Source organism: Podarcis erhardii (assembly GCF_964252035.2).
Source record: "Podarcis erhardii genome assembly, chromosome: Z".
NCBI classification, from domain to species: domain Eukaryota; kingdom Metazoa; phylum Chordata; class Lepidosauria; order Squamata; family Lacertidae; genus Podarcis; species Podarcis erhardii.
The window spans coordinates 39,086,869-39,102,904 of NC_138504.1; the positions used below are offsets into that span (position 1 = coordinate 39,086,869).

The 16,036-nt window shown below is 45.1% G+C and overlaps 1 protein-coding gene across 10 annotated transcripts in view; it reads right to left on the minus strand.

Moving 5' to 3' along the window:
* MAPKAP1 (MAPK associated protein 1) overlaps positions 1–16,036 on the minus strand; it is a 181,912-nt gene that overhangs the window by 41,009 nt on the left and 124,867 nt on the right. For 7 of the 10 annotated variants that reach the window (XR_014152682.1, XM_081847636.1, XM_081847638.1 and 4 more), the window contains 2 exons: positions 15,120–15,227; positions 1,476–1,616 (listed from right to left, as the gene is read on the minus strand). Coding sequence is in view for 9 of the 10 variants with exons in the window: in XM_081847636.1 (XP_081703762.1) it covers positions 1,476–1,616; positions 15,120–15,227 (249 nt within the window). In the remaining variant the exon portion in view is untranslated. The remainder of the gene's footprint in view (positions 1–1,475; positions 1,617–15,119; positions 15,228–16,036) is intronic. The other 3 variants (XM_081847641.1, XM_081847639.1, XM_081847637.1) reach the window with 1 other exon arrangement.

Here is a 16,036-nt window from a genome sequence, read left to right on the forward strand (position 1 = left end):
CATCAGGGCTGGGTGCACACTGGGCTTAAAAAGCAGCAGCTCAAATAACTCAAAATTCCGCACTGAGAAATTCTGCAATCTAACTTAATGCAAATTATTTGGATTGAAATTACAATCAGACTGCTTGTGTTTTCCCCATTGCATTTTTCAACACAAAATTTCATCCAGAGAACCAGGACTCCTGAAAATTCAGTCCAGCCTTTTCCTTTGCACCCTCCCATTCCACCCCTCTCCCCCATCTGAGGTCAGAGTTAAGCATGGAGGGGAAATGAGAGAAGGGAATACTACCCTAGTACCATTTGGGTGTAGGGACTACACCAGGGGTTGCCAATGTGGTGCCCTCCAGTGGACATCTTGTGAAGCTGAATGCTGGAAGATTCAGGACAGATAAAAGTACTTCACACAGCACATAGCGAAACTATGGAAACTCACTCTCACAGGAGGCAGTGATGGTCACCAATCTGAATGGCTTTAAAAGAGCACTGGAAAAATTCATGGAGGAGAGGACTATCAATGGCTATGAGCCATGATGGCTATGCTCTGCATCAACTGTTGGAGGCAATAATGCTTCTCAATATTAGCTGCTGGAAACTGCTGGAGGGGAGAGTGCTCTTGTGCTTGAATCCTGCTTGCAGGTTTCTCATGGGTATCTGGCTGGCCACTGTGAAAACAGGATGCTAGACTAGATGGACCACTGGCCTGATCCAGTAGGCTCTTCTTACGTTCGTAGGTGTTGTTAGACTACAACTCCCATCATTCCTCACCAGCAGTCATGCTGGCTGCGGCTGATGAGAGCTGTAGTCTAACATTTGGATGGCACCATATTAGCTATCCCTGGATTACACAATAGCAGGTATTGTCAGGATGCTGTCAGCAGCTCCCGGCTGGTTGCCCAGGAAAGTATAAGGTCAAGGGAAGGTTTATTACCATCCTTTTTTAATTCAATATTTACAGAGAGAGGCCACAGAACCCAGCCTCTTGGATAATGGCATTGTCCTGAGTGAATATCCACCCCGTCTCTCCCACTTCCTCATTCGTCAATCTCATCGTCTCTCCTATGGGTGCTGCTACAGGCCCTCTGTCTTTGAGCTCTTTGTTCTCCTACTTTCAAGGCTCACTGGGTTCTGGGAGATGGAGGGTCTGTAATGCTTTCTAAAGACACCATGTTTGTCAGCTGTTACCCTGCTTCCTCCTCCTCTTCCATTATTTCCCAACTTTTCCCCTCACCTGCCTCTGAGCTGTGATCTCCCGCAACCCACTGTTGTTAATATATACCGTCTTCCTCTTCCTCCTCCCTGGAAGGGTCAGAATGGGGAGGAGGAGGCAGTCTCCACCATTCCTCCTCTGCCCAGTCCCTGACAGGTATATTGTAAATGTCAGTGAAGAAAAAACTAGGAATGAAAGATGGTAGGTAAATGGTCACATGTATGGGACTGTTGTTTTTCGTTAGCATTGAGTGGGGCAAACCAATTTACCTAACTGAACGTCTGTGGTGAACCGAAGCCTGTGGATCATGCTGACTTTGAAAGACTTGTAATGGTGGCTGCTTAACATATCCTGGACGGTTGCAATGTCGATCTGTGGGTCCTCTTCGGCGATCTCTTCGCCTCTCGAACCTACACCAAAAGAAAAAAGAAAAGAAAAGAAAAGAAAGGTCAAAAACATAAGAGGGCCTGTTCTGTTGACATACCACTGCAAGGTAAAAGGATTCCGTGCAAAAGTCATTGACAGAACTGCAAAGCAGGTGAGCAAATAAATGCACTTTTGGGACAAAACCAGAATTTTTAAAAATGCAGGTTCCGTACTAGGATGAATGAAAAGTTATGCTAGTAAATCAAACTTATTGAGTCAGTGTTAGCCATTTGTTCTGTACTTCATTATTAATTTTTTTCTTTTTTGTTTATTTTATTGTACATTGCCTTGACATTTTTGTGACTTAGTGGTTTATAAATATGCTTATAAATAAATAAGCACAAATATCTTGTCTATTGTATTTGGTTACAGGAAAGGCAGATGTGGGGCTCCAAGGCCTCTCCCCACTGGCTCTGCTAATAAACCAGCTTCATCAGGCAAAAGTAGATAGTGAGATTAGGACGATGACAAATAATTTAATTTATATCTCTCCCCTCTTTCTGAAGGAAAGGGACTGCAAGGCTTTCCCATCAACTCAGCTGAGAGACCAATAACCTTTGGATCCTCTTAGAGAGATGCAGACAGTTGTTAGCAGATCCCTATTTCCTTCTTAGAGCTACAGTGTCCAGGGTTCTCCGGGAATAATAATAATAATAATAATAATAATAATAATAATAATAATAATAATAATAATAATAATAATAATATATTATTTATACCCCGCCCATCTGGCTGTGTTTCCCCAGCCACTCTGGGCGGCTTCCAACCGAATATTAAAAACAATACAGCATCAGACATTAAAAACTTTCCTAAACAGGGCCGCCTTCAATTGTCTTTTAAAAGTGAAATAGTTGTTTATTGCCTTGACATCGGCTGGGAGGACAGGGCAGGTGCCACTACCAAGAAGCCCTCTGCCTGGTTCCCTGTAACCTCACTTCTTGCAGTGAGGGAACCGCCAGAAGGCCCTCAGCGCTGGACCTCAGTGTCCGGGCAGAATGATGGGGGTGGAGACACTCCTTCAGGTATACAGGACAGAGGCCGTTTAAGGCTTTCAAGGTCAGCACCAACACTTTGAATTGTGCTCAGAAACGTACTGGGAGCCAATGAAGATCTTTCAGGACCGGTATGATATGGTCTCGGCAGCCACTCCGAGTCACCAGTCTAGCTGCCGCATTCTGGATTAATTGCAGTTTCCGAGTCACCTTCAAAGGTAGCCCCACGGAGAGCACATTGCAGTACAAGCAGGAGATAACTAGAGCATGCACCACTCTGGCAAAACAGTCTGCGGGCAGGTAGGGTCTCAGGTACTGATTGTTTAACCAGTCTGGGAACTGTAGCTCTGGGAGGGGAATAAGGGAAATAACGGCTCTCAGAACCCTTAACAAACTCCAGCTCCCAAGTTGCTTTGGCGGAAGCCATAACTGTGTAAAGTAGTATCATAGTGCCTTAAATGTATAGTGTGGATACGGCCAGGGAATGTTGCAGGGTTCTCCTCTACACCATCACAGAGATCACAACCTTTGTGGGACTTGTGGGTTCTTTGGCAAACCAAAGAAACTGTTGTGGACGGCAAACCAACATACATACAGTCATACCTCGGGTACAGACACTTCAGGTTGCGTGTTTTCAGATTGCGCACCGTGCTGAACCCGGAAGTACCGGAACGGGTTACTTCCGGGTTTTGGCGCTCGCACATGCGCAGAAGTGATAAATTGCGCTTTGCGTATGCACAGAAGCGCCGAATCCCGCACGTGCTCAGACACGGTGCTGCGGGTTGCGAATGCTGCAGGTTGCGAACGTGCCTCCCGCATGTATCACGTCTGCAACCCGAGTGTTCACTGTACTATTAACTCAACACACATCCTGTTTTATTGGCTACAATACAGTGCTTCCTTTAGGCCTTATTTCAATGGGGGAAGTGGGGGGAGGAGATGCTATGGGGACTGGAGAAGGTTTTTTGCGGGGGCTGTGTGGGTCCATGAGTACCCCACTGTTGATACTTGGTATACCTATTTTTGTGTGCTTTTAAACTCCCCACAAAAGGCGTCAGATATCAGTGTTCTCTCTCTCTCTCTCTCTGTCTCTCTCTCACACATCCCCACCCTCCCCGCCTTTTGGCTAAAGTTGCCCAACTTGAGCCTTCAGTTAAGAGAAGGTCCAGTATGTTTACAGTTCTGTGATGGAAACCCCAAATATTATTTACTTCATACAGCATTGTCTCTGCCATGGCAGAGCTGGCTTCCAAAAATAAAGAAGAAGAAGAAAAAGATAACATCTCATTAAGCCAAAATGACAATTATGAAAAAAGGTTTTTGGGTCCCCCCCCCAACCCTTATATAAAAAATACTTTACTATGTTGGATTAACACCAATTTAAAAATTACTATAAAGTGACACACAATTTTTTCTCTCCCATAGAGCAATTTTCAAGCCAGCTGCTAATAAAGCATCTTAGCTGTAAATGATAATTCAGATGCTTTTAGATAAAGTGGTGCATGGAAACGGCTGAGGAAATTGATTTAGCTGCTTGCAGAAGATACTGCGAGAGTGACACATTTTGTTTAATACGCCAGCTAATGTAGTCCTAAAAGCCGAAACAACTGCCAGTTTCGCAGCCCTAAATTTTGTCATGAGAGATTAATGAAAACATATATATATATATATATATATATATATATATATATGAATGAATGAATGAATGAAATTTTTTTAATAAATGAGAAGATGGGATTTTAGCAGAGAGGCCTGAAAAGTGGCAGTAAAAATGGGAACATGGCTTGCCAATTTCTGTACATTAATTCTACGCAAGACTTTTACATTGCTGGAAAGGGCTCAGTGTGGTAATAATGCTTCCAGAGCTCTGACCTTCTAATCCCCGGGTGGGCAAACTGATATCCCAAACCACCGAGCTGCTCTGAAGGTGGGAAGGGGCCAGCCTGGTTGCCCTGAAGCGCTTTGTGATAGGCTTATACTGGGTTCTCAGAGGTCACATTTATGCGGTACATTTAAAGCACTTTGATACCAGTTTAAACAGTCGCCATCTGTCCCCGCCCCCACCTCCCAGATTCTGGGAGCTTGTTAAAGGTGCTGACAGTTGTTAGGAGACCCCTGTTCCCCTCAAAGAGCTACAATTGGCAGAGACCCCTGGGAAGAGTATTGTTTAATCACTCTGGGAGTTGTACCTGGGAACAAACCACAGAACAAAGAATTATTTAGGGGAAGCCATAACTGCTTAAATTTGTACCATAGTGCTTTAAATATATGGTATGGCTGTGTCTATAGTGTGTCACCTAGTGGGAGCTGGGAAGCTATCCATTCCCGTGAAAAGTGAACTGGGAACAAACTACATATCACATTAGGACTGAGAAGCACACCCTGGTCAACAAGAGGGCCAGTTCTAGGTTGGGGGAGGGGCTTTCTTTGTCAGTGAGACCTGATAGCCTTACCTGGTCAGGCTGACACTGCTGAAAGCAGTGATGGGTGTTTGGACCTGACCACCCTTTTAGCTCCTCTACAATGCTCTACCAGAGAGGTGACAGGTTGGGGGAAGTTAAGAGGCTGTCCGGATCCAGTCACTGGTGCTGCTCTGGGAGTTGGGCCACAAAACAAATTAAGGGATGGGGCCAGGGCAGGCACTGTGGCACTGGATCCTGCCAGGGCCTTGGCCGCTTCCCAAGGATGCAAATGAGTGTGTGTGAAGAGGAAAAGGTGTAGGATTGGTGTAACAAAGGAAGCTGGGGCTTACAGGGCCAAGGGGAGGAAGAGAAACAGGCAAGCGCAAGGGGTGAGTAGGGGGTGTGCATGGCTCACCCCTAAGCTCCCTGTGGCACAGACAAGGAATCCACAAGAAAGGGAAGTCGGTACAAGGATGAGGAGCAGCAGAAACCAATCATGATATCCCCTTGGGAGGGAGCTGATGAAGAGCTGTTGAGGCTATTTTTGCCCAGCCCCTGAGTCGTGCAGAGGCTGGAATCCAGTTCAGTTCTCAGCATGTCCAGGTATTTGCTGGTCTGCACACAATACTGAACAACATACTGAGAACAGGTACAAACTTCATGTAATAAGGGTCAGGGTAGTCAAAAAGGCACCACAGAACTACCCAAAGTCCATACCACAGCTTGGTGAAATGGAGGGTGATCTGGTCTGCTGCTAGCAGAGCTTTGGTTTGATTTGGACTACAACTCCCATTAGATGCTGTAAACTTCCCCTCTGATAAAACAACAACGTTAACACAACGCTGGCCATGCAAATGGGTGCTGCCTTGTACTGTTTGTTTCAGCTGTTGAGTCAACATTGACTAGCTCCACTACCAGACCAGCTCCCCAAGCAGTAGTGGCCCCAAAGCTGTCCCTGCAGAGAGACTGTTTTGCAGAAGATACTCTCACAACTATATAATCCATGTGGCCAAGCAGTGACTGGTGGAAAGGTGCTTCTCTGGCCAGCCAAGCAAACTGTGGAACTCCCTTCCCCATGAGGGGGAACTAAATGATGAACTGGTCCCAAGTTTGGGCAGGCTCTCCCTTGCCCTGGGTGTAATTTACGCGTATGCAATTTCAGCAGGCAATTTTAAATGGCAAGGATGAGAACACAAGCTTTCTTTTATTCTTTTTTTAAAGGGTGAGACCTCCAGACTCTGTCCTTTAGTCTTCATAATAACAGAGTCCATTTAATAGAGAACTGGTGGGGTGGGGTGGGGTAAACCAGATAAAATATGTTCTGAAAAGCTGCATAATCACTCTAAATAAAACGCAGGGAGGGAAAGGTTCAATTGGGATACAAGGATTAAGGCAGATGGCCCCGTCATTGCAATTTCACACCCCAATGCTGTGCCACGCAAAATCCAACAGGACTTCTGAAACTGTAAAAAGTAAATCAGGCTTGTTTGACTTCCTTTGTGCCTCACAACAAATGGGATCTCTCAGCAAATGCAGCACTGCATGCCACAGTAACCACACCAGTCCTACGCAGGTAGGTGGATGGTAATGACTCCTCCGGAGTCATGACAGTGTTTTTCTACTACAGATTCCCAGGTTAATGTGACCACGCTATGGACTATTATCATAACATATAACCAAGAACACAGCTGAACAAAAAGTAATGATGCATGCTCCAGATTCAACTTTCCTCTTTCAACAAGCCTTCTGAGCAGGAGTTTTTTATTCCGATCAGAATCTCAAACTGTTTAAAACTGGTTTTATATACAGGCATCCTCCCACTTATGTGGGGCTACGTCCTGGGCCCCCGCATGCATAAGTGAAATCATGTAAAGTGTTGTTGTTGTTGTTTAGTCATTTAGTCTTGTCCAACTCTTCATGACCCCCTGGACCAGAGCAGGCCAGGCACTCCTGTCTTCCACTGCCTCCCACGGTTTGGTCAGACTCATGCTGGTAGCTTCGAGAACACTGTCCAACCATCTCGTCCTCTGTCGTCCCCTTCTCCTTGTGCCCTCCATCTTTCTCAACATCAGGGTCTTTTCCAGGGAGTCTTCTCTTCTCATGAGGTGCCCAAAGTATTGGAGCCTCAGCTTCAGGATCTGTCCTTCCAGTGAGCACTCAGGGCTGATTTCCTTAAGAATGGATAGGTTTGATCTTCTTGCAGTCCTCTAAAAAGCATCTTTAAAATAAAAAGGGAAGGAAAGGGATAAAAGATTTTCCTTTATAAACCGAGGGAGCGAACAAACCTGGCTCCAGGAGACCTGCGGGGTTTGAGGTCTTTAGGGGGAAATTGCATGGGAAGCAGGGTTGAGTCAGGTTTCCTTCCTGGGTGCCGCCATTTCCCCCCTAGGAGCCCTTGCTCACTTTCCATGCAAGCAGTTGCCTTCACTGTCACCACTTTTCTCTCCTCCTCCTGAGAAGGTCAGTCTCTCAGGTATTGCCACGTTGGGGGGGGGGGACGGTGGCAGGGAGCCTCCACTTGCTCAGCAAGGCTGGTGGAGGGAAGCCAGCAGGAGCAACAGCAGAATCCCAATCGTGGTGAAGCAGCGGGTGTCCCCTTTCCGTTGCCCCTGTGCCTCTCGCCCCATTCCCTCCCTCTTCTTCCTTTCTTCTCTTTACAGTGGTACCTTGGGTTAAGAACTTAATTCGTTCTGGAGGTCCGTTCTTAACCTGAAACTGTTCTTAACCTGAGATACCACTTCAGTTAATGGGGCCTCCCGCTGCCGCCATGCAATTTCTGTTCTCATCCTGAAGCAAAGTTCTTAACCCGAGGTACTATTTCTGGGTTAGTGGAGTCTGTAACCTGAAGCGTCTGTAACCCGAGGTACCACTGTACTGGTAGTTGTCTGGCCGGCCCTGTCTTTGGGGAGCCCGGCTTGGCACAGGAGGGTTTCCGGATGAACTCTACTTCAGTCTGTCATCTTCAGATCTCCAGGTCTCTCCCGTTGTTTCCCAGTATGATTCTACTTATTTATTTCCTGTCACCACACAGATAACACAGCCACACACGTGTGTACATGGGGGGATGCCTGTATAAGAACATTTAGTCCAGCATCTTGTTCTCACAGTAGCCAACCAAGGTGGAAAATCCACAAGCACAAGAGCAACTCTCCCCTCCTGCAGTTTCTAGCATCTGGTATTCAGAAGCACTGCTCCCTCCGAGGAGGCAGAGTAAGGCCAGCATGACCAGTGTATGTAATGGTTTCTATATATGTAATTCTTTTACATATAACGGCATTGTGAAATCGTTTTGAGAAGCATCACAGAAAGGGATACATAAATGAAGTCTAAAAATAAAAGTCATTGAGAGCCTCTTTCAAATGCTCAGTTGTGTAACTAGAAACATGAACCCTGGGGTAAGAGCTATGGTGAGCTAGGGTTAGGGCTTGGACTTGGGAAATGGCAGGTTGAAATCCTGCCTCAGGTTTTGTAGAGATATTCCCCTTTCTCTCTCATAAGCAAGAAAGAATGCCTCTTTCAAGATGGCGTTTGAAAGCCTAACCTTTTTATAAGGGATGAATGAATATGATCTACTGGTTTATTAGCTTTTTAATCTATCAAAAACTGTAAGCTAATAATCTCTGCTGAATAAAAGCATTGATTTTGAATCAGAAGTTCATTTGATTAATTGATTAAAACAGTTTTATTGTTTACTATGATGAATTGATTTCATTCTCTGCAACAATTTAATAAAATTTGCAGATTCAGCAGCAGCACTTTTTAATCGAAACATTTAATTGATTAATCTAACATAGGGTGGCAACTTTTTTTTCTGTTGAGGGTCTCATTCCCTTGGGGTAAATGGCTGGGCAACACATGCTGACTGTTCAAAGCCAGCAGTTGGCAAGAACAAAGTTGGGGTATGCCTCCCTAATCAACCTCCCTTTACTCTGGTTGTTGTGGGAGGAAGAGGCTGCTTTTGAAAGGGGTCTCAAGTGACTGCTCACAGAGGCTTTTTGAAGGTGTGGCAAGGGCTGGAGGCTGTTCACTCCTCATCTCACCAATGTCTTGACTACATTTCTCAGCCTTGATAAACACTGGATAAAGGGAGGCCTCTAAGGTGGGGTGGGGGGCAACCTCAGGCTCAGAGGTGGCTGAATCTGGCCTTCTAAATTTACTCAAAAGAATTTGAGCTCAAAGGAGATCCTCAAACCTAAGACACTTGCTGATTTTTTGACATATGATAAACTTCACAACTTGTTTTTATGTGTGTTGCGCCTAAATATGGCAGACTCTCTCACTTAGAGCTGCAAATTTAAGCAATTAAGATTTGTAGTTAGGTAAAGGTCTTGATCTTTTTTGTTAACCTGATGCAGATTTTATTATACTGAACTGTTTAAAAGCATTAATAAATATGAATAAAAATATACTTGTTCTGATGGCACAAGATTAGACAGCAATGTCCTCTCAGACCAGCTGATTATATGATCAAATCAGACCTCTCTGGACCTCTAAGAGGGGCTGTTCTAGGCCTCTCTATTGGTCTTGCTTCTCACCCTCCTTGTGTGTTTTTCGTCCTGGCTAGAATATGTCCTTGAACTCTGATAATGCCTTTTGATTGTCTGTGAGTAAGATAGAGGTGTGTATGTACGAAACTAGCCTCCTATACAAATGTAACATTAACATTTGTTGCCCCGCACACTTTGGCTCCAACCAACACCGGCATGTGGCCCCTGGAAGGCTGCACAGAAGGAATGTGGCCCTCAGGCTGAAAATGATTTCCCCACTCCTGCTCTAAGGCAGGTGCAACAACAATGTGATATGGTGCAACAACAATGTGATATATGGTGCAACAACAATGTGATATATAATATATAAATATATAACAACAATGTGATATATAATATATAAATATATATATATATATGAACAAAATAAAGGGTACAAAATCAATTATATATATATATATATATATATATATATATATATATGCAAATGCTTGAATTAGGGAGGCAGAAATCTGACCCTCGGCTGCACAGAGAGGCAGTGGCGTATGTGCCCCATGTGACTCAGGGTGCTGGGGTGTATCTGTTTGCCCCTTACGATAGATAGTAAGCTTCACAAATGCCATGTTCAAGCAGCTGAGTCAAAAGGGTTAAGGCCCATGAAACAGCACCCACGCAGGAGAAACAGAATTAGCAGGAAGTTGGAGTTGTTGGAGAATATGTGAAGCTCTAAGTAACAGCTGAGTGGCAGTGTTGGCAACAGCAGCTGGCATGTCAGGAATAGCTATGCGAGGATCTGGAAGGGAAAAAACAACAAAACGCCAGAAACACACACCCCCATGCCCCTGGGGTGGTGGTGTAATTTCAGTGGAAGTGGGGAGGGAGACCAGCATTCTGCAAGCAGGCACCTTCCAGAGCTTGGGACTACAACTCCCATCAACCCTGGCCATTGGCCATGCTGCCTAGGGGCTGATGGCAGTTGTAGTCCCAACAATGTCTGGAGGCACCAGGTTGGGGAACGGCTGGTCTCAAGTCTTTGGATCCCACCCTATGCACCATTACTAGGGAGCAAGCCCCACTGACCACAGTGGGGCTTGCTTTTGAGTAAAAGTAGCATTGTGCTCCAAGACTGAGCCACAAAGACTAAATAAAACAAAAACGGAATCCCCACACAGTAGATTTTAAGAGCCTTTGTTGAAATTATTTCATGTGCATTCTTAAGAAAATGGACCCATTTCATTGTTTGAAGTCACAGTCACTGCCATGATTCTGAGAAATAGCACCTTTCTCAAATGCACCCTTGACAGGACCTTTTGCAGAAGCAGAGCAAGGTATTGTGTTTAAACTTTTTTTAGTTTGCTTTTCCTTTACAGCAGGGAAAGAACAGAAATTATTAGGAAAACCACTGACAAAGAAGAAAAGAAATAGTGAGCCATCTATGAGATATGAGCTGACAATATGAACACAGGAAACAGCCTTAAATCAAGTCTAGCTGCCAGCACCAGGATCCCCAGATCAGGCTTCCGGGATGAATTCTTCCACTAGATCGGAGCCTGGGACTAAGACCAGTCCCATTTTATAGAAGAGTTCTGCTTCCTGCCTGCTCCCCTCTACCCAAGACTGACAGACTCCCCTTTATCTTTTAGGGGCATGGCTTCTCCTTGACCCTTCCTCCACACAGATTGGCAGAGTGGCTCCCCATCCCCCAAGAAACCAACACACGAGTCCTCTACTTTTAGGGGGTATAGCTTCTTCTCAAACAGGTTGCAGCTCCAGGCTTATTAGGAACTGCCTTATACTGTCAGACCATTGGTCTATCTGGCTCAGTACTACCTACACTGACTGGCAGCAGCTCTCCAGGTCACAGATTCAATCCCCTGGATGGTATCCAATGCCAGTCCTTCTCAGAGTAGACCCATTGAAAATACCATGCATGACTAAACTTAGGTTCATTACTTTCAGTGGGTTTACCCTGAGTAAAACTTGGAGACAACCTCTTGTATGAAACCCTAATGAATGTGGACAACATTGGGCTAGAGGGACCAACCACCTGACTCTGTATAAGGCGTGTCCTAAGGGAAGGGCTGTAGCTCAGTGCCAGAGCATCTGCCTTGCATGCAGAAGGTCCCAGGTTCAATCTCTGGCAGCATCTCAACAAGGCTCTGATGAGTGTGTGGCAAAGGCTAACTCAGGAGAGAGGGGCAACAGTTTATGGGGTTTGGTGCCACCCATGAGTCAGGAGCCTGGGCTAAAGGAGGGGTCAGGGTCCAAGCAGTCAAGAGATGGAGGTGGGGGCGCAAGAATAGGCTTTTCAGGTGAGGGGCGGTCTGGTCAAGTCTCCACTGCCCTCTTCCCTGCTGTCTCCTAGAACCAGGAGGGGCTTCAAGAGGGAAGCGCAGAAGAAGTCTCAGGTTGCATGCACTCTGCTTCTTCGGATGAGGGTACTTAAGCTAGGGGGGAGAGGGGCATGGTGGTCCCACTGTTGCTTCAGCTGCTCAGTTGGGAAACTTAATGCCAGCTATGTAGTCACTAGGAGCATGTGTAACCAGTGCACCTTACAGATAGGTAGCCGTGTTGGTCTGCCATAGTCAAAACAAAACAAATTCCTTCCAGTAGCACCTTAAAGACCAACTAAGTCAGTTCTTGGTATGAGCTTTTGTGTGCATGCACACTTCTTCAGATACCAGTTGATGGACTTCCATTTCATGCGGCTCAATGTGGTGCCTTCCATAGTTCCAGTTACAGATAGGTAGCCGTGTTGGTCTGCCATAGTCAAAACAAAACAAATTCCTTCCAGTAGCACCTTAAAGACCAACTAAGTCAGTTCTTGGTATGAGCTTTCGTGTGCATGCACACTTCTTCAGATACCAGTGCACCTTAGGAACTTCTGGAAGCACATGATTTTGTCAATAAAGAATTAAACTACTGGCTGCTTGCCCGCCTTGGCTGGGTGTACTCAGGACACATCTCCAGGAAGGACTGTGAATGTCTCCTGCCTAAAGCACATCCAATCAGTGCAGACAATATTGACCTAGAATGGACCCAATGATCTGACCCAGTGCCAGGCAGCTTCCTATGTTCCTGCCTTGGGAGCAGTGCAAGAAAATGGCAAAACGTTAATATCAACAATACAGAAGACGTAATCTTTAGCCTTGATGCTTCAAATATCAAATCAAGGGCAGCCCATACCATGACCCCTAGATGTTACTGGACTGCAACTTCCATCGTCCCCAACTGCTGGCCAAGCTGGTGGGGGCTGATGGGAGCTGGAGCCCAACCAAAGCTGGTAAGCCACCCCTGCATCAGAGACCGAACAAATCTCCTGTTTCTCCAAGAAAATAACAACACAAGGTTAACCATGCAGCACCCCCACAAAAAGACCCACATTCCCTTATTACTTCAATGTACTAGTATATTGCTTAATGAAAGTTCTTAATTGTAATTCAATTAATTACATACACAGCGTCCCCAATTACATTTTCCAATAAGACATTGGCTTTGGTACAGGTCTAAAGGCACTTAACCAATTTTAATATATTAAGACCAATTTCCCTTGAATACTAATTACTATCTAACGATGAAATGAGAACCAGGAACTTTCCAGAAGCTGGGTGGGAGGTATAAAAGTAAATTAAGCGTGAATAGTTGGGGGACCTCGTAAAAGAGAGAGAGAGAAAGAGAGAGAGAGAGGAGAGAAAAAATAGGCAACGGCATTCCAAATACGAGTCTTACTGTATGTTTCAAAAGTCCCAAATATGGGAAGTGTTTTGTTAATCCTTTTGACAGCAGCAAGGGCTCTGTGGAAAAGGAGACATCTTGCTGTGTATTTGTGCTAACGCAAAGCCCTCTTTTTTAACTTAATCCCTTTGAAATATAAATGATACACTGGCTGAAAAAGAGAATTTTGGCTTGCATTTCACTAGCATCTGTTCAGCTCTGTGCAGAGAATGGATGGATATCCTCTCTCACACACATATATCACACACAATCATATATTGCACATATACATATCACACACACATTACATACGTACCGTGAGTGGATCATCTGAAATAACTCTCGTACTGAAACTCCTTTATCAGAATAAACAACTAACTTTAATTACAGCAGCTAAAATTAGACCGAAACGTATCGTGCAATTGCAGCCACTTCCAAAGGATGTGAAGAGCTCATTCACAGCTGTCCAATTCCTCACATTTTCTTTCCCCTCCACTTTGATATGCCTTAAATACTGAGTTAAGAGAAAAGAAGCAGCAAACATATTGAGCTATGAGATAATGCCCTCTTAAACGAGAGCCAGTGTGGTATAGCGGCTAGAGTCTGGGACTTGGATCTGGGAAATCAGGGTTCAAATTCCCACTCAGCCATGAAGCTCTCTGGGTGATGCTGAGGACCAGTCACTCCCTCTCAGCCTCACCTACCTCATAGGGTTGTTGTGTGGATTAAATGAGGGGGTGAACCAGGAATGCCACCTGGAGCCCCTTGGAGGAAAAAAGATGAGATAAAGATATGATAAGCAAGGAAGCTCACTGGAATCTAATCCTTAGAAAATATAAGTTAGTTGGCTTGGGCTGTTTCTTTACTTGTGTGCTTATTTATTTAGAATACTTACATTATGCTTTATAGCTTCAAGAAGTTCTCAGAGACACTTACAAAAGAGCTTCAGAAGTCTCATGATCTCTGAGTCAAGGGAGTGGACTTCACAGCCCATGATGGTCTACTGACATCAGACAGGCTCTTTCACCAAACTCTTTTTGGGGCCTGCTTAAAACATTTTTGTGTAGACAAGCTTATGCTACTTTAAACAGTTATGGCTTCCCCAAAAGCATCCTGGGAGCTGTAGTTTGTTAAGGCTGCTGAGAGTTGTTAGGAGACCCTTAGTCCCCTCCTGGAGCTACAATTCCCAGAGTCCCTTGGGAAGAGGGATTGAAAGTTAAACCACTATTGAGAATGCTAGTTCACCCACCCACCTTTCAGATTTGGCCTGCAAGGTTGATCTTGATAAGGATCCAGCCCATGCAGCTAAAATGGTTCCCCACCCCAGTATGTAAGAATGACCTGATTGGTCAATAAGCAATGGATCTGGCGGGCCGGCTTAAGAGATTAAAGATTATGTGGTTTAGAAATGCTTTTAAACAAATAAAAAGTAGAAGGAATGCTGGTAAAAGCCTGAGAAGAAGGGGTCAACCTCTGTTACAAGCCAGGCCATCCTTGCTCAGGTTTCTTGGAGCAGAAGGGTAGATCGGTGACTGGGGCAGGAGAGAGAGGGAGAGGGAGAGGGAAAGGGAGAGGTTCATAACAGGCTCGTAACTTCACAAGCACAGAGGTTAGCAGAAAACAGATTAATCATGAAGTGATAGGGTGCAGACTATTTAACCGAAAAGGTATGGAAATCAATCACTGTAGTTTTGGAAAGAGAAGTCTTTCTGGCAGGGAGGGAAGATGGCTTTGGGGGCGGTTGGGAAGAGGAAGGAAGAAAATAAAGAAATAGCCAGATCTTCTTCCAACTTTGCTTGCCCAGCCTGGGGGATCTAGAGGACATAAACAATGTGACCTTAAGCAGCTTTTACGAGAGCGCAAGAGAGGGAGGGAAAGGGCCAACAACGTACTATTCTCGCGGACGAGGCAGAATTCCAAAGTGCTCTGGCTCTCCAAGGTACAGTCTAAGTCAACAGGGACGTTGGGCTCGTTCTGCTTCTCCAGCCGGTACTGAGGGCCTGAAAACAGACAATACATTTACAGGATTTCTTTCAGCTTGGGCAGGGGGGAAGGGGGTATTTTTTTTGGAGGGAGGGGAGAAATAAAACATTGAAGCAGGGGTGGGGAACCTCAAGCTCAAGAGTCAACTGTGGCCCTCTAGGCCTCTCTATCTGGCCCTCATAACTCTCCCCGAGCCACATGCCCACACTCCCTTAGCCACACAACCTCATTGGCTCTGGCTCACACAGTATTTTTCCTTGTCCAGAATATGTCCTTGAACTCTGCTGAAACTTCTTGCTTCCATGGATGAAATAGAGAGAGGGATGTTTAGAAATTAGCCTGCTGAACAAAGATAAAAATTTATCCTGATTGCTCTGCCCACTTCTGCCTCTGGCCCTGCCCACCACTGGCATGCAGCTCTCAGAAGGTTTTCCAGAAGGGATTGCGACCCTCGGGGCAGAAGATGGTTCCCCACATCAGCATTAAAGGACTCCAGATGAGACAGAGTCTGAACAGATAAATAGTGAAGACCACATTTAGTTATTTATACTTCTTAACACCTCCCTGTCGTGTAAGGCAGACCAGTATTGTTCCCATTTTAGTACTGAAATAATGTAGATGTAGAGCAAATAGATTTGTGCCCCAACAAAAATCCCACCCACTAATTCCATGCCTCAAGGAGGGATCTGAATTTAGTAATCTGGCAAATTCCAAATGGTGTACCATAAGGGAACTTGTGTGATGGGACATAAAGTTAATTAGATAATTAAAGATTCCTGTGATCATAATGCACCTGCCCATTCATAGATGCCCTGCCGTCTAATTC